Below are 21,515 nucleotides of genomic sequence, written 5' to 3' on the forward strand. Positions count from 1 at the left end.
CATTGTGAAAACAAACCTTTTATTCCCGTGTATAGGTCTAACATGTGCAGTAACTTGGTGAAATAAACACTTGCAGAAAACAACCAGACAGTAGTATGACACCATATTGAAGAACCTACAGTAGTCCTAATGTAATGTTTCCCAACCCTGGTCCTCAAGTACCCCCAACAGCACACATTTATATTGTAACCCTGGACAAGCACACCTGATTCAACTTGTCAACTAATCATCAGGCCCTCAATGAGTTGAATGAGGCGTGTTTGTCCAGGGCTACAACAAAATTGTGTTCTGTCGTGGGTACTGAGTGACCAGGGTTGTTAAACACTGGCCTAATGAGAGACAGGAAAGAGACTGATATAGCCTACATTAGTAGGCCTATGTCCTGTGCTCAGAGTGAATTACATAGTTTTATTGTCTCCTGTTATACCTCATGTATTTTACAGGTCATAGTTGAACTTTGACAATGTGAATCTATTGTTATTGACAATTGGTATGGAAAGCATTACTAATTAATGTCTGCTCAACAATGACTTGAATGGGCTATTCTATTCAAGAAAACGCAGTAAATTATGTATTTGACAATTTTCCACATTTTGAAATGTCCTCATAATGAACAACACAGATTATTGTAATATAATGGAATCTTGGCCACCTATGCTGTGTCACCATTCTGAATACATCAAAGCTTTTAATATCATAATTTCTGCTACAACTACCCAACCAACAAAGAATGCAACACCAACTCAGGTTTTGACAAGGCCCTCTGCCCACCAAAAGACACTTCCCTACTTCATAGAATTCTTTCTGGACTCCTCAAAGCTCAAGGACAGAGTAACTGTTCCACTTCCAAAGCTTACTCTTGGCTTATGGATTCTCTGCTGACCTGATGGGGAGTCATTGTCATTGGTCTTGAGGCTGATGGATGAGGAGGGAGTTGAGGCGCAGGATCCCCCCACACTGCTGGACCTCTTCCTGGAGGCTGAGCTGTGTCTCAGAGTAGCCTTGGCTGCCACTTTGAAAGAATGGGCCGCAGTGCTACAGCGAACCTCCTCTATAGTGTTCCTGGACGGTTTGAAGAGGATGATGTAGACTTTATTGAAGAAAATACAGGCCAGCAGTCCAAAGCTGGAGGCTAGTATGGCGATGACCTCCACAGCCGACACAAACTTTCCATAAGTGCTGAAGTAGGCAGGGATGAAAGAGATCCAGACGATGAAGAAGATGAGCATGCTGAAGGTGATGAACTTAGCCTCTGTAAAATTCTCTGGCAGTTTTCGTGATTTAAATGCAAAGAAGAAGCATATGGCTGCCAGCAGGCACGTGTACCCAATTAGGAAGCCAAGCGCCATCATAGAGCCCTCATTGCATGTAATGAAAATGATCTCATCAATGTCATGATTCCTGTAGCTCGCTGGAGGAGCATTGTAAAGCCAGACCACACATATCATCACTTGCACAAATGTGAACAGGAACACCAACAGGAACTGCAAGTTTAGCCCCCACCACTTACGATGGAGACTGGTGGGGATCTTTGCTTCGAACACTAGAAGTACTCGGTTAGTTTTGACTAGGATGCAGGAGATGCAGAGAACAAAACTTATCCCGAATGCAGGCTGGCGTAGACGGCATGTCCAGTCCTGGGGTTCACCAATGAAGATGAGGGAGCTGGAAAAACAGCAGATAAGTGAGAACAGGAGGAGGTAGGATAGCTCTCTGTTTGTGGCCTTAACAATTGGGGTGTTGCGAAATCTGATAAACACTCCCATCACGAATGCTGTCAAGAATACCCCCAGCACAGAGCATAATGCCAAGGCGATCCCAAAGGGCTCTGTCCAAGACAGAAACTCTATCTCCTTCAGGAAACAGGATGTGTGGTTCTCATTAGACCATGAGTCATTGGGACACTTGGTACAAACACTGGCATCTGCAGGAATAGAGAAGTAGTGTTTGTATTTTTGATAGAAACATGAAATAGTTACAGATTTATATAATGGGGTAGTTCAGATTTTTCACTGTCTTTCTTACCTTTGTGATCACTATACTCTCCTTCTGAGCATTCTGTACATTCAAAGCAACACGTTGGCATGCTTTCTATGATCCCCTTTCTGGTGCCTGGTTCACAATCTTCACTACAGTTAGAGAATGGCACCTAATGAAATGACAGAAACCCAGACAAAGATCATGCATCATATGATTTTGGATACAGACACAATAGAAACAAAATGCAGCGCATACTGTATTTTAGGAAGAATACATTTAAAAAAAAATCAATATCAAATTATTTCTGGGTAACAATTAAGTCCCTTACAGTAATAGTTGTCCATTAAAATTGTCAAAAAGCAACAAAAATGGCTTTTTAGCAAAACACTTTCTCAAGCAAGAATTTTGATAGGACTGTCTGGGAGTGGTCTGAGGGGGATGGATGTGTAATCTGTAAACTAGCTGTTATTGGCAGAGAGATTGAGCTATTTTATTGGTCTATATTAATTTACTAATTAATTAATTAATTATTGGTCTATATTAATTTTGGTAGGCCGTCATTGTAAATAAGAATTTGTTCTTAGCTGGCTTGCCTAGTTAAATGAAGGTTAAATAAATACAAAATAAATTCACACTGCCTGGTGATGTCACCAGGCAAGCCAAAACTCCACCCATGCAAAACCTGCAAATCAGAAAGTCCTATGTTGATTGTCCCTGTTTGGAGCAACATACCTCAGTATTATATCCATTCCACAGAATCTTTGTGTTATCAATGAAAAGTTGAACTCCTCTCTTAGCTCGCATGTTGTAGAAACCGACCTCTTCAAACACAACAGAACCATCCTCAGGAGACCGGTGCCAATTGATAATGGTGTAGTTTCCTGATGGATCAGCATTCTCATCAAAATGTACCTTTTCTCCCATACTGTTTGAGAAGTTTAAATGTCTGAGCTGCTTGAGAACCTGTAACACAGAGCCAGGTATTTGACCAGGAAGAGATATAGGAAAGTATACAAAGGGTTCAACAAAGCTGGGAGCAAACAAAAAGAGTATACAAATGGATGTGTCAATGTTAGTCATTAGATTTCCTACTCTTTTTAAAGTATCCATTTACCTGCCATGCTTCTATTTTCTTTATATCGGCACATGAGTTGTTGGAAAAAAGACCCTGTCCAGGAATGCAGGTGAGAATGTCCTGCAGGGCCTGTGCAATGGAGTGAACTGCAACATACACATTATAGGAAATACGAAGATGAGTGTAATCCAGATATGGGGTCTCTGCACCCATAATGTCCTCCTCTCCAGTACACAATGGTCTGAAACTGGTGCTCCCATTCTCACTGTCTCTCAGTCTCTGGCTGTCTTCCAGATAGCAGTTAAAAGTCTCCTCCCAAAACTCCCTGACAAACTCATTGTGGCTGGATTTCTTTGGTGTGACCTCTTGTAAGAAGTCCTTGAAGCCAGGTATTTCGCCTGCTCGGAGTGCAAAGCCAATGGTCCCAACTACAACATCAAGGTACTCTGGTTTGGCGATGAGGGAGGTGGTTGCCCAAGCCTCGCTGGCCAACCAGATGCGGTCTGTGATGTTCCGTCTGACCATCTCTTTGATAAGAGGCTCAATGTCAGGCCCACTGGCGAAAACGACTATAACTTTAGCTGAGGAGTTCTCAATACGGTCAACCAATCCTTGGATCTGCCACTCCTCAAAGTACTGAGAGATCAGCTCACTTAGATGGATACAAATGTCTCGTTCTTCCATCTCTTTCTCAAATTTTTCAATCCCTGGACGTCCATACTCATCATCAGACGCCACTGCAATGACCCAATTCCATTGGAAGTAGTCGATGATATCTGCCATGGCAGTGGCCTGGTGCTCATCTGTGGGAATGGTCCTCATGAAGGATTTGAACTGGTTCTTGTTGCTCAGCAGGCGACTGGAAGAGGCATAGCTGATCTGCAGCAGTACAGGGGGAATAAAGTTACTGTGATTTGTTGTTGATCGATTTAAATAAATCAGGAAATTGGAATTGAGATTGTAACTCACCTGTGGGATGTAGAAGAGGCCCAACAGATTGGCAACAGCAGTGGAGACTGCTGACCCAGAAGCCCCCACCACTGCTATAGTCGAAGGGATGTGATCTGTGCAGTTACAGAATTCATCCAAGTTCAGAGAGTCAATTTTATTCTGTGCTACGAAACTGAGGGTAGCCTCCAGGGCCTTGGACACGGTGTTGCAGGTGTCAAAGATCCTGTAGCCCAGTGTGATGTTGGGCAGGAGAGTACTGCTGTTGTTGATCTCCTCTATTGCAAAAATCATGGCCTGAAGCCAACGGAATCCGCGGAAATTGTACCTGCAAGGGGCGGCACACAATAACATGCATTTAGATACCTTTTGTTTTTCATGAAGTACAATCCAATAATACTGACTGCAATACATGCATTTATATATTTAAAGAACATTTCGTCAGTTAGCACAAAGCATAGTTTTATACAGTTTCGCATAAAATTAAACATAGCCTCAATTGCAGATTCAAACCTTACCGTACACACTCTGTGGATTCTGGCCGCGCTGCCAGGTCTTGGTCTTTGGAGGTAACACCAAAGTGCATTGGAAACAGCCCGCCCAGCAGAATATCCCCAGTCTTCTGTGCTCTCTGATGAGGCCCATAGGTGGAGATGACAGAACTGAAGCCCAAAAGCACCAGGTAATACAGGTAAAATCTCATTGTTTAGCTCTCAAGAGGGGCTTGTTCTCTCAGCACATTAGACTTCAGAGTTAACCTCAGTCTTGTCCCCTCCAGTGACTCTGGCTGTCGCCTTGTTTCTGACTCATGCTGTTCTTGATCTGAAAAACAGTGTGAGAAGTCCATTAAAGAGAGAATTGGAAATGTGTATATTCTTAGTTTGACAAGTCAATTGTCTTGCACAATCCTGTGAAAAAAAGTATTAAAAAAAAGTTTTAAAGGTTAATGAAATATAGCTAACCATGTTTGGCCCTAATGACTGCCATTGTTAGATCTTGTCCAATGTAGAACACGCTCGCTCTGCACCGTGAACCCTTTTGGGTATAAAAGCATTACAAGTGTCTGAGCTCCTATTGTTGTAGTCTTTTTCCCTCTTGTAGATGCACAGGAGCAGTGACATGCACTGAGAGCGGCGTCACACTCCACTGCTCTTCCTTCCTGCTAGTGCAATGCTGTGGCCAGTGTACCCGGTCACCATGGAGAGGGAGTAATAACGGCCTGCGTCTGGCTAATTATCCTGGAAAAATGCTAGAGCAGGGTTGTGCTATTGAGCAAAAGCCTGCTAGAACACTCTCTGGAAAAGGATACTGAACAGGTTATACAGAGGTCGGCATGCCCCGTCTATACCAACCTAACTTTCAAATGTGTGCCCAACTAAGAAATTTAACTGATTGGTGTGAAAATCTGATACTGTACATCCACAGTAGATGAGTCTATGGTTGCTGTGACTGGCAAAAGTTATTGGATATTACAATAATGAAAACCCAAGGAGAATGGATTACAAGGATACCATCAACCATAATTTAATTTCACGTGGCATAGTAATGTCTGAGAGCAAATGTGTTTTTTTTAACCTTCAACTAGACATGGGTAGGGAACCAATTCTTATTTACAATGGCCACACCCAGACGACGCTAGGCCAATTGTGCGCCAGCCTACGGGACTCCCAATCAAAGCCAGTTGTGATACAGCCAGGATTCGAACCAGGTTGTCTGTAGTGATGTCTCGAGCACTGAGATGCAGTGCCTTGCACCACTCGGGTGCCCCAGGTCACATAATTCCCATAACACAATGCATAATTGAAAGCAAACATCTTCCAAGTATGTACTCTTACCTAGTTCCTTAGTCTTTACTTTATGAATACACTAAAATTTGTTTCCTTCAAAATAATGGATAAATACAAAAGTTATTTCCACAGCATACATTTAAGCTAATGCATCTTTAGTAAACATGTGAAACAGGTGTTAAGATTAACCCAATTGTATTTACAGTTAATTTCCCAAAAGCACAATGTTTACATTTAATGGTATACAACACTATCCATCATATGAAGAGCTGAGGCAAGAGAATCTTACCTTGATTTCAGACGAACCAAAGGAAATACAACTGATTACAAAAATGTAATGCTGTTGGAACAAAGACTCTCCTGCAATTCTAGTCTTGAATTAATTCAGCTCAGTGGTTTTGCCGAGTCCCGCATCTGAACGAGATGAAACATTAACTAGGAGGGCAGTCCATTTCCTTTAGGAGATGGAGCCAATCTTTGGTCACTCCTTTTTCAAGTTCATTGTAGTTGAGTAAATTCGGGAGATAAAAAAAAAAAGGTACTTCCCAAATCTTAGTTATGTACTGAAATGGCAGACCAAATTCAGGGGTTAGTGTAGTGTCAAATACAATTCCAAGATCTGAAGAAAATTGCAAAGACAAATACAATCATAACCATTTTATTTTGTAGGCCACAAAAGAAACAATGTCTCCCACATGTATCATGCCAAAGTTACTATTTAAATAAGGTAATGAATTAAGCACAAATACAAACTTAAATTACAGTACAGAAAAACATAAAGAGCAGACTTGTCCTTTGCTATAGGAGACTTGGAAAAAACATTTCTACACCACAAACTTGTTCTTTGTTATTGAATTGCTTTTGGTGGCTGTGTCTGCATGAGCTTGATATCCAATGACGAGTTTTGGAGGTAGACCTAGTCCTTCCTTGTACTTTCGTCTGAAAATATGAATAAAACGGTACAACATTAATTTAGCTGACCAATCACATGTTCAAACAAAGATAGCTTTGAAAATAAAGAAAAGCTGTTAAATCTGGATGTATGGGGGAAATGGTTGATGCCAATTATTTGTAGCCAATGCTATATGTAATACTAATATCCTGGGAGCAATGGATTGCACCATTAGGTCTTTCCGTGGTCTAATGGAAATCCATTTTTCATTAGGTTGCTATGCAAATGTCCTCATCGTGAACAATTATAGTTTACAACATGATGGCCAACAGGACACATCTGGCTTCTGTGGGATTTGGCCCAAGCCTAGCTGTAACTGGAGTGAAGCTGGCAGATAAAATCCATGAATGTTAAAGGAAAATATGACTAGTCTGTCAAGTCACCTGTGAATCAGGGTAGACATGACACTACAGAAACTAGTAATTTGGTCCGGCCACACTGAATAATGTCAGACTTGCCCAATATAGGTAACTGCTTCTCCATTCTCTGTATCGGTGGTCCAGATGGCAATTTTGTCACCTTTGGCTCGAACATTAATGACAGCACCACAAACATCCCTGCTGAAGGAGCCAAAGCCCTCTCCAATGAGGCAAAGGAGCTGTTAAAAAAACCCAGAGGACTACAGTTAGATTCCGCTCCAACAACAAAAACAGGGGACAGTATTAATCCTGAATCCTAACAGGGTCCTAGACCTCCTGACAGGCCATCCATAGTTGAGGAAGATCGGCAACACCACCACATCACTGAGCTGCAACACAGGGGCCCCACAAGGATACGTTTTCAGCCCCCTCCTGTACTCCCATGACTGTGTGGCCACGCAGGCCTCTAACTTATCAAGTTTACGGACGACACAGTGGTAGGTAGGCCTGATTACCAACAACGACGGAGCCTACAGGGAGGAGGTGAGGGGCCTGGCGGAGTGGTGACAGGAAAATAACCTCTTCCTCAACATAACAAAGCTGATAGTGGACTTCAGAATGCAGCAGAGGAAGCACTCCCCTATCCACATCGACAGGACCGCAGTGTAGAATGTGAAACGCATCAAGTTCCTCAGTGTACACATTACTGACAATCTGAAATGGTCCACTCACAGTGTGGTGAAGGCTGCACAACAGCACATCTTCAACCTCAGGAAGCTCAAGAAATTCAGCTCAGCCCTTAAGACCAAAAAACTTTTACAGATGCACCATTGAGAGCGTCACCACCTGGTATGGCTACTGCTACACCCGCAGGGCTCTCCAGAGGGTGGTGTGGTCTGCCCAACGCATCACCGGGAAACACTGCCTGCCCTCCAGGACATCAACAGCACCGGTGTCACAATGCCAAGATCATCAAGGACTTCAACCACCTGAGCCACAGCCTATTCACCCTGTTATTATCCAGAAAGCAAGATCAGTACAGGTACATCAAAGCTGGGACTGAGAGACTGAAAAACAGCTTATATCTGAAGGCCATCAGACTTAAATAGCCATCACTCCCAGCCTCCAGCCCTGAACATACTCACTAGCCGGCTACCACCCGGTTACTCAACCCTACACCTTAGAGGCTGCTGCTCTATGTACAGACATGGAACACTGGTCACTTTAATAATGTTTACATAGTATATGTACAGCAATAGATTAAAATGATACTGTTTTACCCATTTCACATGTATACACTATATTATATCTACACTGTCCATAATGTCTTTACATCACATCGTTATACTCTGTACTCAGACATTGATCGTCCGAGTATTTCTTAATTCCATTATTTTACTTTTCGATGGTATTATTTGATTATACTGCACTGTTGGAGCTAGGAACAAGCATTGCTACACCCACAATACCTTCTGCTAAATAATGTAACCAATAATTTGATTCAGATTTGAATCAACTTTCTGACATAAATATTGAGCAAACAGTATTTCTGGTTTTCATTGTGTTACAAAACTGAAAGTGTTGGCAGAATGGACCGACTACTGACAGTCTCCTTCCAGAAGCGGTCGAGTTCAGTGTGCCTCTGCTGCTTCGACAGTGTAATCAGCCAGCGTCCTCCACACTTGTTACGCCTGTCTTCCCACATTGGCTCAATGCCATCCTGCGGGAAGTGACAGGATCACTTTAGTCCAATTAATATAAGAGTACATGTACGAGAAGTATTATGGAAAATGTCAATCTTAAACTGAAGGATACTTTTCTCCAAAAGTCTGAATCACCTTGAAAACTGAGTAGTCACAACCAGATGAAAGCTTGCTCACCAGCTGAATGTTGTTGTACAACCTATAAAAAAAAAAACATTTTCAGTCAAGAAAACAAAAAGTGGTGACCTACATCATAGGTTCTCAATATACTTTTGTAGGTTTAATTTACTGAAACTTGCCTAGAAGTTTCAATCGCCACAGTAGGTATAAAACTGTCAAGGATAGCCATTTAGTCTACTGTAAATCAAGGATACTGCAAAACTCACGCCCAGAAGTCTTCCACTGTGTCAAACTTTGTGATGAGCCTCAGATTGTCCTGCCACATTTTGCTCTTATCGTTCTTGTAGAACCAGAGAGCCCATCTGAAACACAATGCACAAGTGATTGAATAAAAGGAGGGGTTGGTGGACCTTCAAATATTACAATTCAGATAACAAGTTAAATCTGATTTGCAAGTGATTTCACTTCCTGCACATTAAATTACATCTTGTAACAAAAACCATTTACCGTTAAAGAACCAAACAGTAAATAAAAATTTGAGGGACCTGCCCGAATTTGTACAATATAAAATTACCTTTCGTTGCTAAACGTTTTCCGTTGACTAAACGGTTGGTTGCGAAAACATTTAGCAGACGAAACGTTTTGCAACAATTAGCGTAATGAATACACCCAGGTATGAACTATAAATGTTACTGATTGACAAAATAGAAACTTCCAAGTAATTGAAATGTACCAATAAATCTCTCAACTGGAAAAAACACACCTGTTTTGTAGGGGATGCTTCACATGTGGTCCCACAACAACACGAGCCACTTTATCAATCCTTTTTTTGGCTCCATCAATTTTTTTTAGGGCTCCTTTGTCCTAAAAATGGGAGAAGACATGTATAAAATTGCCATATAGGAAACGCGTAGGGAGACGACTTCGATTGAATTAAAAGGCACCGGTATCAAAAAAAAGCTATAATTATTTTAACAAAACTGTTCTAAAGACAAGTTGGTCAATTTAAAAATAGAATTCCAGCAAAATATAGCCTAATGAAATCTTACCAAGCGAGCTGCAACGCACGCCATCACGAACGTAATTAGTTTGACGAAGCAGGTGTGGCACTTGAGGTGTCGCAGATAATTGAAACGGGTTCTTCCGGTGGATTTTTAACGAAATGTGGATTAAACCAGAGAGGAAGAGGCGAAGCGAGAGAGTCCTCTCCCGTCATAATCTTTCCACGCGGGAAGACAGCGATAAGCAGACCGCTTTGAAGACAGCTGCCTTCCCGCCTTAGGAACGACTCCAATTGTTAGGGCGGAGATAAGACCATCTCGTCATTATATACAGTATCTCTTATTAAACTTCAGTCATGACATGTTGGCCTTTCACCCATGTACTTTAAGCATTTACCACAAGATGGTGCCGTAGGCAACATACGGTAGTTTTCATTATTCTTTAGGCATGTTATGGACATTTGTTGGGGGGAAACCAGATGATTTTTAAAAAATATAATTAAATCAATACAAAAAGTACATGGGGGGAACACAAGTATATTTAAAGAATATACAAAGGACATTTGGGCTAGGGGGTACAATATCAAGTTACACAAGGGTCTTAAGAGGCCTACACACATTTAGAATTCTAACTGCCTTTTTGTTGGTAGAGTATTTAATTGTCTTAAAACATAGTTACATGTACTTTTGTAAAGTAAGAAAATTTAGTGTTTTGTTTGTCAATTTTCATTTGTGAATATGAAATTTGGCCCCAAAAAATCTGAAATGAATTGCATAAAACTGTTTCAACTTATTTCTATTGTAGGTAAAGAATCTAAGCAGCTCATCTCTCCATAATAGTGTAACATTTTCATAAATGTGTTAAATTATAAATCTACTGATTCCTGACATGAAAACAGATTCCTGACATGAATACAAGTTTCCATACACTAAGTTGACTGTGTCCTTAAACAGCATGGAAAATTCCAGAAAATTATGTCATGGCTTTAGAAGCTTCTGATAGGCTAATTGACATAATTTGAGTCAATTGGAGGTGTACCTGTGGATGTATTTCAAGGCCTACCTTCAAACTCAGTGCCTCTTTGCTTGACATCATGGGAAAATCAAAAGAAATCAGCCAAGACCTCAGAACAAAATTGTAGACCTCCGCAAGTCTGGTTCATCCTTGGGAGAAATGTCCAACCGCCTGAAGGTACCATGCTCATCTGTACAAACAATAGTACGCAAGTATAAACACCATGGGACCAAGCAGCCGTCATACCGCTCAGGAAGGAGACTTGTTCTGTCTCATAGAGATGAACGTACTTTGTTGAGAAAAGTGCAAATCAATCCCAGAAACAGCAAAGGACCTTGTGAAGATGCTGGAGGAAACGGGTATAAAAGTATCCATATCCACAGTAAAACGAGTCCTATATCTACATAACCTGATAGGCTGCTCAGTAAGGAAGAAGCCACTGCTCCAAAACTGCCATAAAAAAGCCAGACTACGGTTTGCAACTGCACATGGGGACAAAGATTGTACTTTTTGGAGAAATGTCCTCTGGTCTGATGAAACAAAAATAGAGCTGTTTGGCCATAATGACCATCGTTATATTTGGAGGAAAAAGGGGGAGGCTTGCAAGCCAAAGAACACCATCCCAACTATGAAGGGGTGGCAGCATCATGATGTGGGGGTGCTTTGCTGCAGGGGGGACTGGTACACTTCACAAAATAGATGGCGTCACGAGGAGGAAAATTAGGTGGATATATTGAAGCAACATCTCAAGACATCAGTCAGAAAGTTGAAGCTTGGTCGCAAATGGGTCTTCCAAATGGACAATGACCCCAAGCATACTTCCAAAGTTTTGGCAAAATGGCTTAAGGACTACAAAGTCAAGGTATTGGAGTGGCCATCACAAAGCCTTGACCTCAAACCCATGTAAAATTTGTTGGCAGAACTGAAAAAGTGTGTGTGTGAGCAAGGAGGCCTACAAACTTGACGCGGTTACACCAGCTCTGTCAGGAGGAATGGGCCAAAATTCACCCAACTTATTGTGGGAAGCTTGAGGAAGGCTACCTAAAACATTTGATCCAAGTTAAACAATGTTAAGGCAATGCTACCAAATACTAATTGAGTGTACATAATCTTCTGACCCACTGGGAATGTGATGAAAGAAATAAAAGCTGAAATAAACATTCTTAAAATAAAGTGGTGATCCTAACTGACCTAAGACAAGGAATTTTTACTAGAATTATATGTCAGGAATTGTGAAACTGAGTTTAAATGTATTTGGCTAAGGTGTATGTAAACTTCCGACTTAAACTGTATAATATATGTGTGGAGAAAAATGATGCTTATAAATTAAGGATCAGGAAAAGAAAACCTGCTGATCAAAAGCAGAAAGTTTCACTGGAACTTTGTCAATATTATAATTGCAATCCAACATGAAGTTAAGGCCACCAAAAGTAGAGAAGACATGATGAGGAATAAAGTTCCACATAGAAGTGGGTCTTCTTAGGAATTGTTTTATCCAATTGATCTTAAAAGTATTATTTAAGGTAGTAAGTGCCTGAAAATTCAGCCCACCATACTCATAAGTGTTCACAACAGATTTCTCAACAGAAATCAGAGGATTCCACATGTGCAGTACAGAGCTTCTGGACTGAAGGGAGTGGGCCTGAACTCCATTTTCACAGTGAATTCTAAAGCATATTCATTTTGCACACTTAGAGCACGTTAATATAACAAAGCATAATCATTGACATTTTACATCTCATGAAATTTAGTAGAAGCAATAACGAAAATAAGTATGCAGTGTTTTATTTAATTATAATTTATTGTCATAAATTATACTATATGTTTGTCTATGGTTGTAAAATTTCCAAACACAGTCAATAAGCAATGAACCCAAAACATTTCCTATTAGAGAATAAGATCTATTGAAGTGGGGATTTGCTACATCTTATAGAGGACTGTGATCATCAACTGGTTATGAAATACATGAGTAAATAATGAAATACTGTATGTACCTTAAAAACCTTTTACATCATAAGTCACCTAAATGTGCCCTGTTCTGGAATGTTCATATAGGTTTTACCATGAAGGTGAGCATCAAGCTCAAGTCACGACCATGCATCCCTAAAATAATGAATTCACCACCATACTGTAACCAAAAAACAACAATGAAATAAAACAATAAACAAATCATTTATTAAAACCCCAGTCTATTGGACATATTCTCTAAAACAACCCCTTGAGCCGTTGACATGACCAATTATGGACAGGTTGCGGACCAAGTCCAAGTTCTACAACAAATCAGTCTGGTCCTCTTTTTCAGAAATGGCACAGACATCTGAAATGTAACATAATCTGTCTAAAATGCTTGTACTTCAGAGATGTGAAAGTTAACAGGAGAGAAGCTATAGGATGGGTTTGTGCCCACGAATACCAAGGACAGAATCCATGACAACCCAGAGGGTCCGCACCTTAGCACACGGCCAAGAAGGTAAGATTACCTTAACTTAATACTAATAGTGACATGCACTGTAGCCTTCTGTACTGCAGCCTTGGTCAAAAGGAGTGGATCTGTATGGTGTCATCTGCTGCTCTACGGGCAGTATGTCTTCCATGCATGAACTGAAAATATCTAATATTAAAACGTATTTATGAAACAGGGAGAAGAATATCCACTGCTATAGTCTATCACAAATCAAATTTTCTAAAGATAAGAGCTAATTGTTTGCTTGATGAAGTTCACATGGGTTAAACATACAGCTGGTCATAGCTTTGTTTGATTTTGACAAATTGTATTTGTCACTCTGATCTTGTTATCAAATGTGTAATGTATGTGGAAGATGATCTAATCCTATTTATGAAATACTAGATACTGAATGTACTGCTTGCAAAGGTTTACAATAGTAGTAGTTTTGTCTGTAGTGTCTTACAAGCAGTATGTCCAACAGTTTACAGTAGATCTATAGTTAAAATCAACACTGCTTGTCATTGGTTGATAGATCGAGTCAGTCTATACATTTGAACTCTGTTTTGATGTAATATACACCTACCATTACTCAGTGTTCTAAAACAGTTGGTTGTGCAAATTATGTGATGAATGGCATTTTGATGGACAGATCTTCTGCTCTTGCAGGATGTCTGGTGCCAGGCTGTTACGGTTCATACAGAGCCTGTCTCGTAGGAAACCCCTGGAGCCAGAGGGGGAGGTGTCCAACTTTAAACGATGTCTGACTACCCTTGACCTGGTGGCTCTGGGGGTTGGCAGCACACTGGGGGCTGGCGTGTATGTGCTGTCAGGAGAGGTGGCCAGGGCCGTAGCTGGGCCCAGTATAATTATATCTTTCCTTGTGGCAGCAATAGCTTCCATTTTCGCAGGGCTGTGCTATGCTGAATTTGGATCGCGTGTGCCCAAGACTGGCTCTGCCTACCTGTACAGCTATGTGACAGTGGGGGAGATTTGGGCCTTCATCACTGGCTGGAACTTGCTGCTGTCATATGTCATAGGCAAGTGACATCTGATATGGAATATAGAGTATTTGATGCAAAATAAAGCTACTGTCAGAGCTCAAGCCCATAAGGATTGTATAAAGTATGACAATGATCAATCAACAATAACAATTCGAGCTCACTGTTGCATTGACAATGTCTCATTGGCATATTGTAATGGTCCTTCACACATAGCCAACATCACCTCCTTTGGTTTCTTGATTTCTTCTCTGATCAGGAACATCAAGTGTAGCCAGGGCATGGAGTGGGACTTTTGATGACCTCATTGGAAATGCCATTGCCAACTCTTTAGGTCAACATGCAGCAATGGATATGCCAGGCCTCGCTACCTACCCAGACTTCTTTGCTGCTGCTCTCATCATGCTGTTGGCAGGCAAGTGCTATTAACAGAAAGCTTTCATGGTGCAAAATAACTGGACAATGGTGACAGTAAATAACTATATATACAATTGAAGTCGGAAGTTTACATACACCTTAGTCAAATACATTTAAACTCAGTTTTTCACAATTCCTGTCATTTAATCCTAGTAAAAATTCCCTGTCGTAGGTCAGTTAGGATCACCACTTTATTTTAAGAATGTGAAATGTCAGAATAATAGTAGAGAGAATTATTTATTTCAGCTTTTCTTTCTTTCATCACATTCACAGTGGGTCAGAGGTTTACGTACACTCAATTAGTATTTGGTAGCATTGACTTAAAATTGTTTAACTTGGATCAAACGTTTCAGGTAGCCAACCACAAGCTTGGGTGAATTTTGGCCCATTCCTCCTGACAGAGCTGGTGTAACTGAGTCAGGTTTGTAGGCCTCCTTGCTTGCACACACTTTTTCAGTTCTGCCAACACATTTTCTATAGGAATGAGGTCAGGGCTTTGTGATGGCCACTCCAATACCTTGACTTTGTTGTCCTTAAGCCATTTTGCCACAACTTTGGAAGTATGCTTGGGGTCATTGTCCATTTGGAAGACCCATTTGCAACCAAGCTTTAACTTTCTGACTGATGTCTTGAGATGTTGCTGCACTATATCCACCTAATTTTCCTCCTCATGATGCCATCTATTTTGTGAAGTGCACCAGTCCCTCCTGCAGCAAAGCACCCTCACAACATGATGCAACATATGCTTCACGGGGGTGGCAGTTCTTCGGCTTGCAAGCCTTCCCCTTTTTCCTCCAAACATAACGATGGTCATTATGGCCAAACAGCTCTATTTTTGTTTAATCAGATCAGAGGACATTTCTCCAAAAAATACAATCTTTGTGCAGTTGCAAACCGTAGTCTAGCTATTTTATGGGGGTTTTGGAGCAGTGGCTTCTTCCTTACTGAGCAGCCTATCAGGTTATGTTGATATAGGACTCATTTTACTGTGGATATGGATACTTTTGTACCTGTTTCCTCCAGCATCTTCACAAGGTCTTTTGCTGTTGTTCTGAGATTGATTTGCACTTTCGCACCAAAGTACGTTCATCACTAGGAGACAGAACGCGTCTCCTTCCTGAGCGTTATGACGGCTGCGTGGTCTCATGGTGTTTATACTTGCGTACTATTGTTTGTACAGATGAACGTAGTACCTTCAGGCGTTTGGAAATTGCTCCCAAGTATGAACCAGACTTGCGGAGGTCTACAAAAAAAAATGTCTGAGGTCTTGGCTGATTTCTTTGGATTTTTCCATGATGTCAAGCAAAGAGACACTGAGTTTGAAGGTATGACTTGAAATACACGTCCAATTGACTCAAATGATGTCAATTAGGCCTCCCGGGTGGCGCATTGGTTAAGGGCGCAGCGCCAGCTGTGCCATCAGAGACTCTGGGTTCGCGCCCAGGCTCTGTCGTAACCGGCCGCGACCGGGAGGTCTGTGGGGCGACGCACAATTTGCCTAGCGTCGTCCGGGTTAGGGAGGGCTTGGCCGTAGGGAAGTCCTTGTCTCATCGCGCACCAGCGACTCCTGCCGGGCGCAGTGCGTGCTAACCAAGGTTGCCAGATGCACAGTGTTTCCTCCGACACATTGGTGCGGCTGGCTTCCAGGTTGAATGCGCGCTGTGTTAAGAAGCAGTGCGGCTTGGTTGGGTTGTGTATCGGAGGACACATGACTTTCCCGAGCCAGTACGGGAGTTGTAGCGATGAGACAAGATAGTAGCTACTGAAACAATTGGATACCACGAAATTGGGGAGAAAAAGGGGTAACATTTAAATAAAATAAAATAAAAACAAATGATGTCAATTAGCCTATCAGAAGCTTCTAAATTTTCTGGAATTTTCCAAGCTGTTTAAAGGCACAGTCAACTTAGTGTATGTGACCCACTGGAATTGTGATACAGGGAATTATAAGTGAAATAATTTGTCTGTAAACAATTGTTGTAAAAATTACTTGTGTCATGCACAAAGTCCTAACTGACTTGCCAAAACTATAGTTAGTTAACAAGAAATTGGTGGAGTGGTTGAAAAACAAGTTTTAATAACTCCAACCTAAGTGTATGTAAACTTCCGACTTCAACTGTATATATACATTGAGTGTACAAAACATTAAATACACTTTGCTAATATTGAGTTGCACCCCCCCACCCTACCTTTTGCCCTCAGAACAGCCTCAATTCGTCGGGCATGGACTCTACAAGGTATTGAAAGTGTTCCACAGGGATGCTGGCCATGTTGACTCCAATGCTTCCCACAGTTGTGTCAAGTTGTCTGGATGTCCTTTGGGTGGTGGACCCTTCTTGATACACACAGAAAACTGTTAAATGTGGGGGGGAAACAGCAGCTTTGCAGTTCTTGACACGCCTAGCACCTACTACCATGCCCCGTTCAAAAGCACATAAATATTTGATCTTTCCCATTCACCCTCTGAATGGCACGTGTACACAATCCATATTTCAATCGTCTCAAGGCTTAACAATCCTTCTTTTAACCTGTCTCCAGCCCTTCATCTACACTGATTGATGTGGATTTAACAAGTGACATCAAGTTGGGCTCCCGAGTGGCGCAGCGGTCTAAGGCTCAGAATCTCAGTGCTAGAGGCGTCACTACAGACACCCTGGTTCGTAGCCAGGCTGTATTACAACCGGCCGTGATTTGGAGTACCACAGGGCAGCACAATTGGCCCAGCATGTTCCGGTTTTGACCGGTGTAGGCCATCATTGTAAATAAGAATTTGTTCTTAACTGACTTGCCTAGTAAAATAAAAAAATAAGGGATCTAAGCTTTTACCTGGATTCACCTGGTCAGTCTACTATGTCATGGAAAGAGCAGGTGTCCTTAATGTTTTGTATAATCAGTGTGTGTGTGTGTATGTGTGTATATATATATATATATATATATATATATATATATATACTGTATAAGGAGTTTACTCTTGGTTCTAATAATTTATCACTTCCATAGGGATCCTTGCATTTGGCGTTAAAGAGTCTGCTATTGTGAATAAGGTTTTTACAGCAGTTAATACAGTGGTCTTGGTGTTTGTTATCATCGCTGGCATCATCAAAGGTGACATTGACAACTGGTACATTAGTGAGGACACTATCCTGAACATAACAACAAATGAGTATGAACTTTATAAAAAAATATATATTTTAATTCCAGCACTATTATGAAATACGACATAAGTGTTCTAATGAAGTACAGTAAATTGAAATTCAAAGAACATGAAGTGTGTCATTCCCCTTCAGAAACTTCACATCGGCACTAAATGAAACCACAAATTACGGTGTTGGTGGCTTCTTCCCCTTTGGTGTTGAGGGAACATTGGCAGGAGCTGCAACCTGTTTTTACGCCTTTGTTGGATTTGACTGCATAGCCACAACAGGTAACTGTTGTATAATGTGCTGAAAACCTTGGGCATTTTAGAATGATCTGAAGTATAATCAATGTGCCTTAGTCTCATCTGTATGTATAACATCTGTATGTGTAATCTCCCAGGGGAGGAGGTGCAGAACCCTCAGAAGTCCATCCCTCTGGGCATTGTAGCATCCCTGCTGATCTGTTTCCTGGCTTACTTTGGTGTGTCGGCAGCACTGACCCTCATGATGCCCTACTGCATGCTCAGTGTCAATAGCCCATTACCTGTAGCTTTTACATACATCGGCTGGGGCCCTGCAAAGTATGCTGTGGCTGTAGGCTCCCTCTGTGCACTTTCAACAAGGTATGGTATGGTATTATGTATAATTACATAAGTTGTCCCCTGTAGTGTCATTTGTAAAGTTTAAGTGGTGGATTGTAAATGGTGTGTTGGTTTCGCAGTCTTCTAGGATCCATGTTTCCCATGCCCCGGGTCCTCTTTGCGATGGCCAGGGACGGGCTGCTCTTCAAGCCACTCAGTAACATGAGTTCTCAACAAAGTCCTGTGGTAGCCACTCTATCTTCAGGTGTTGTGGCAGGTAACGTTGCTGAACAGCACAAAATCATCAAGCCTAGGTCATCTAACTATGTATTGACATTTTAAAAAGTTAAATGCAGATGCTGTTCATTGTTTGGGTTGGTATTCACAATGTACTATGTATCACATTTTTGTTTTTGCAGCAATCATGGCTCTATTATTTGATCTGAAAGCACTTGTGGACATGATGTCAATTGGAACACTCTTTGCCTACACTCTTGTAGCAATATGTATTCTCATATTGAGGTATGCTTGATTGATCTGAACAGAGACATTTTACACAATAGGATTTAACACCAAAGCACGTGTGCATTTTATCTGGTTACTGTGTATGCATTTTTATTTAGGTACCAACCAGATCTTGGTGAGGAGTCCAGTGATAATACATCTGAATCATTTTCGATGATAGAGGCCCTAAACCCTCCTTCTCAGCCCAATGCTCAAACCTCTAAAAATGTATCCATGTTCACAGTCTTTATCAGTGAGCGATTTTCTTTATATCCTGTTTCCTTTTATATCCAGTGTCATACTCTCTTAGAGGTCTGACACATTTGTTTTGTCCCCCAGTCCTTTTAGAAATTATTCTGAGCGTTTTCCTGACCAAGGCTGTGGATTCCCTGATGAACCAGGAGTGGTGGAGCATTTTAATCATCTCTGTGATCCTTTTGATGCTGGTCCTCACTGTTTTCATCATCTGGAGACAGCCTCAGAATACAACCAAAGCTGCTTTTATGGTAACATTGTGTCAAAGCTTAACTCAGATTTGGTTTTCTCCACAATTTACACCCATTTTGTTTGGTATCTCTGCAGGTTCCTTTTATACCAGCACTTCCTATTGTGAGTACATTTGTCAATGTCTATCTGATGGTTCAGTTGGGAGGAGATACATGGATTCGCTATGCTGTTTGGATGGCAGTGGGTAAGGAACCTAGGCATCGATTGGGCACACACTGGTTGAATCAACGTTGTTTCCACATCATTTCAATTAAATTAAGTTGAATCAACGTGGAATAGACGTTGAATTGACTTCTTCAACAACGCATAAATTTGAAAATAAATTATGTCATACTATTGTCGCAAAAATATTAGATGACGTTGTATTTTTTCACAGGGTTATTGATCTACTTTTGTTATGGAGTTCATCACAGTGTGCAAAAGCAAAGGCTGGAAAATGCACACAATCAGGTCAACATACAAAGTCTTAACACAAATATGGAGTAAAACTTTGTGACGGATGAGGATTCCTGTGGCCCTGATATATGACCCGGAATTGAAATACAAGATTTCAAAAGAAGGGAAACATCAATACATTGTATTTTATATAATTATAATAATTGTTATTAATATTGCCATACAAAGCTGTTTTGATTTGAAAGAAGCATTCCATAAAATACCCTACTCTCACTTTAACTCTTGAAATTATATACCCCTTGAATTTGAACAACAAGGTGAATAGTTTGCATAAAGCAACTCAAGTTATCATGCGAACAATTTAATCTTTGAAGGTGTTGCCCTGACACTGAAAATCATGTTGATTGTGCGATATGTAAAACTACTTGTAATGATGAATTTTAAATACACTTTTACTTAAATCATGACACAAGAGGCCAGTAATGTAACCAACATTAACAAACGTTTACCAATATACTTCATTGTAGCCTACAGTACACTGAAAATACCAGTGGTTTTTATTATGTTGTGCATATCACAATAAAAGTGCTTTATATGATGTGGTGAGTGGGTGGTATTGGAGTTAGTGCTGCTGCCTTCATCCATCATACATATACCACTTTTGGCTTGGGTTCGAATCTATCTCACCATTTTCCTGACACTGCTCTCTATCATTCCTGTCACTCCAACTATCTGTCTATCAAAATACATTACGAATTTACAGGGGGAAAGTGCCGTAGATTTTACTGCATGATGTATCTGTTGTGTTTTATACATTATTATATGTAATACAAATTAAATGTTTACTTTCTGTTGGTCTTAATACTGTATTGAAAGGTCAGTTGGCTCATTTATTGCTACCCTTTAAACAATGATAGTAATTCATGAATACTACAGTATAATCACAAAGAGAGCTGTTTCTCTATTGACAGTGATTAGATGTCCACCTTGTGTATACTAGATTGTCAGTTCACACCTAGTCAGAAATACCTGGACTTCGTCACATTGGTGTCAGAAGTGGGATGGATGGCACATTAATTGTGTTTGCTGCAGAAAAACATGAAGTGGCTTAAATGTGTGGTCTGTCTCACAAATCAGCCTGGTCTCATTGACTTGACGTAGTATAGTAAATGTAAATCCATGACACTCAAAGTAGTATAATATGTTACCTTTAGTATGGTTACATAAAACAGAATGTTAATTAAGGCAAAAAACGAAAGTAGGGTGGACGTGAATGTCTAGCAACCCAACGGTTGTGTGTTTGAATCTTATCATGGACAATTTTAGCTAATTAGCAACTTTGCAACTACTTACTACTTGGACAGAAATGTAAATGCAACATGTAAAGTGAGGGTCCCATGTTTCATGAGCTGAAATAAAAGATCCCAAAAATGTTCCATACGCACAAAAAGCTTATTTCTCTCAAATTTTGAGCACACCTTTCTTTACATCCCTGTTAGTAAGCATTTCTCCTTTGCCAAGATAATCCATCCACCTGACATGTGTGGCATATCAAGAAGCTGATTAAACAGCATGATCATTACACAGGT

At 40.8% G+C, this 21,515-nt stretch overlaps 3 protein-coding genes across 4 annotated transcripts; 1 reads left to right on the forward strand and 2 right to left on the reverse strand.

Moving 5' to 3' along the window:
* Positions 1-6,239, reverse strand: casr (calcium-sensing receptor). Its single transcript, XM_020466075.2, has 7 exons — positions 6,080-6,239; positions 4,522-4,825; positions 4,025-4,331; positions 3,095-3,934; positions 2,713-2,943; positions 2,026-2,149; positions 1-1,924 (listed from the first exon to the last, which is right to left on the reverse strand). The coding sequence occupies exons 2-7, from the start codon at positions 4,704-4,706 to the stop codon at positions 786-788; spliced, it is 2,826 nt and encodes a 941-aa protein (XP_020321664.1). The 5' UTR covers positions 4,707-4,825; positions 6,080-6,239; the 3' UTR covers positions 1-785.
* A 193-nt stretch (positions 6,240-6,432) lies between these two features.
* Positions 6,433-10,154, reverse strand: eif4e1b (eukaryotic translation initiation factor 4E family member 1B). 2 transcript variants are annotated; one of them, XM_020466122.2, is made up of 7 exons: positions 9,974-10,128; positions 9,688-9,788; positions 9,191-9,286; positions 8,940-9,003; positions 8,708-8,821; positions 7,201-7,340; positions 6,433-6,729 (listed from the first exon to the last, which is right to left on the reverse strand). In XM_020466122.2, exons 1-7 carry the CDS (start codon positions 9,995-9,997, stop codon positions 6,615-6,617), a joined length of 654 nt encoding a protein of 217 aa, XP_020321711.1. In that variant the 5' UTR covers positions 9,998-10,128; the 3' UTR covers positions 6,433-6,614. The 2 variants fall into 2 exon arrangements, with proteins under 2 accessions (XP_020321711.1, XP_031664908.1); XM_031809048.1 differs by lacking the exon at positions 7,201-7,340 and having other exon boundaries at positions 9,974-10,154.
* A 3,899-nt stretch (positions 10,155-14,053) lies between these two features.
* Positions 14,054-20,016, forward strand: LOC109873871 (cationic amino acid transporter 2). Its single transcript, XM_020465585.1, has 11 exons — positions 14,054-14,423; positions 14,644-14,799; positions 17,802-17,964; positions 18,089-18,225; positions 18,339-18,561; positions 18,660-18,796; positions 18,939-19,041; positions 19,143-19,276; positions 19,363-19,529; positions 19,606-19,714; positions 19,907-20,016. Exons 1-11 carry the CDS (start codon positions 14,054-14,056, stop codon positions 20,014-20,016), a joined length of 1,809 nt encoding a protein of 602 aa, XP_020321174.1.
* Positions 20,017-21,515: the final 1,499 nt, after the last annotated feature.

This window comes from Oncorhynchus kisutch, linkage group LG29, assembly GCF_002021735.2.
Source record: "Oncorhynchus kisutch isolate 150728-3 linkage group LG29, Okis_V2, whole genome shotgun sequence".
NCBI classification, from domain to species: Eukaryota; Metazoa; Chordata; class Actinopteri; order Salmoniformes; family Salmonidae; genus Oncorhynchus; species Oncorhynchus kisutch.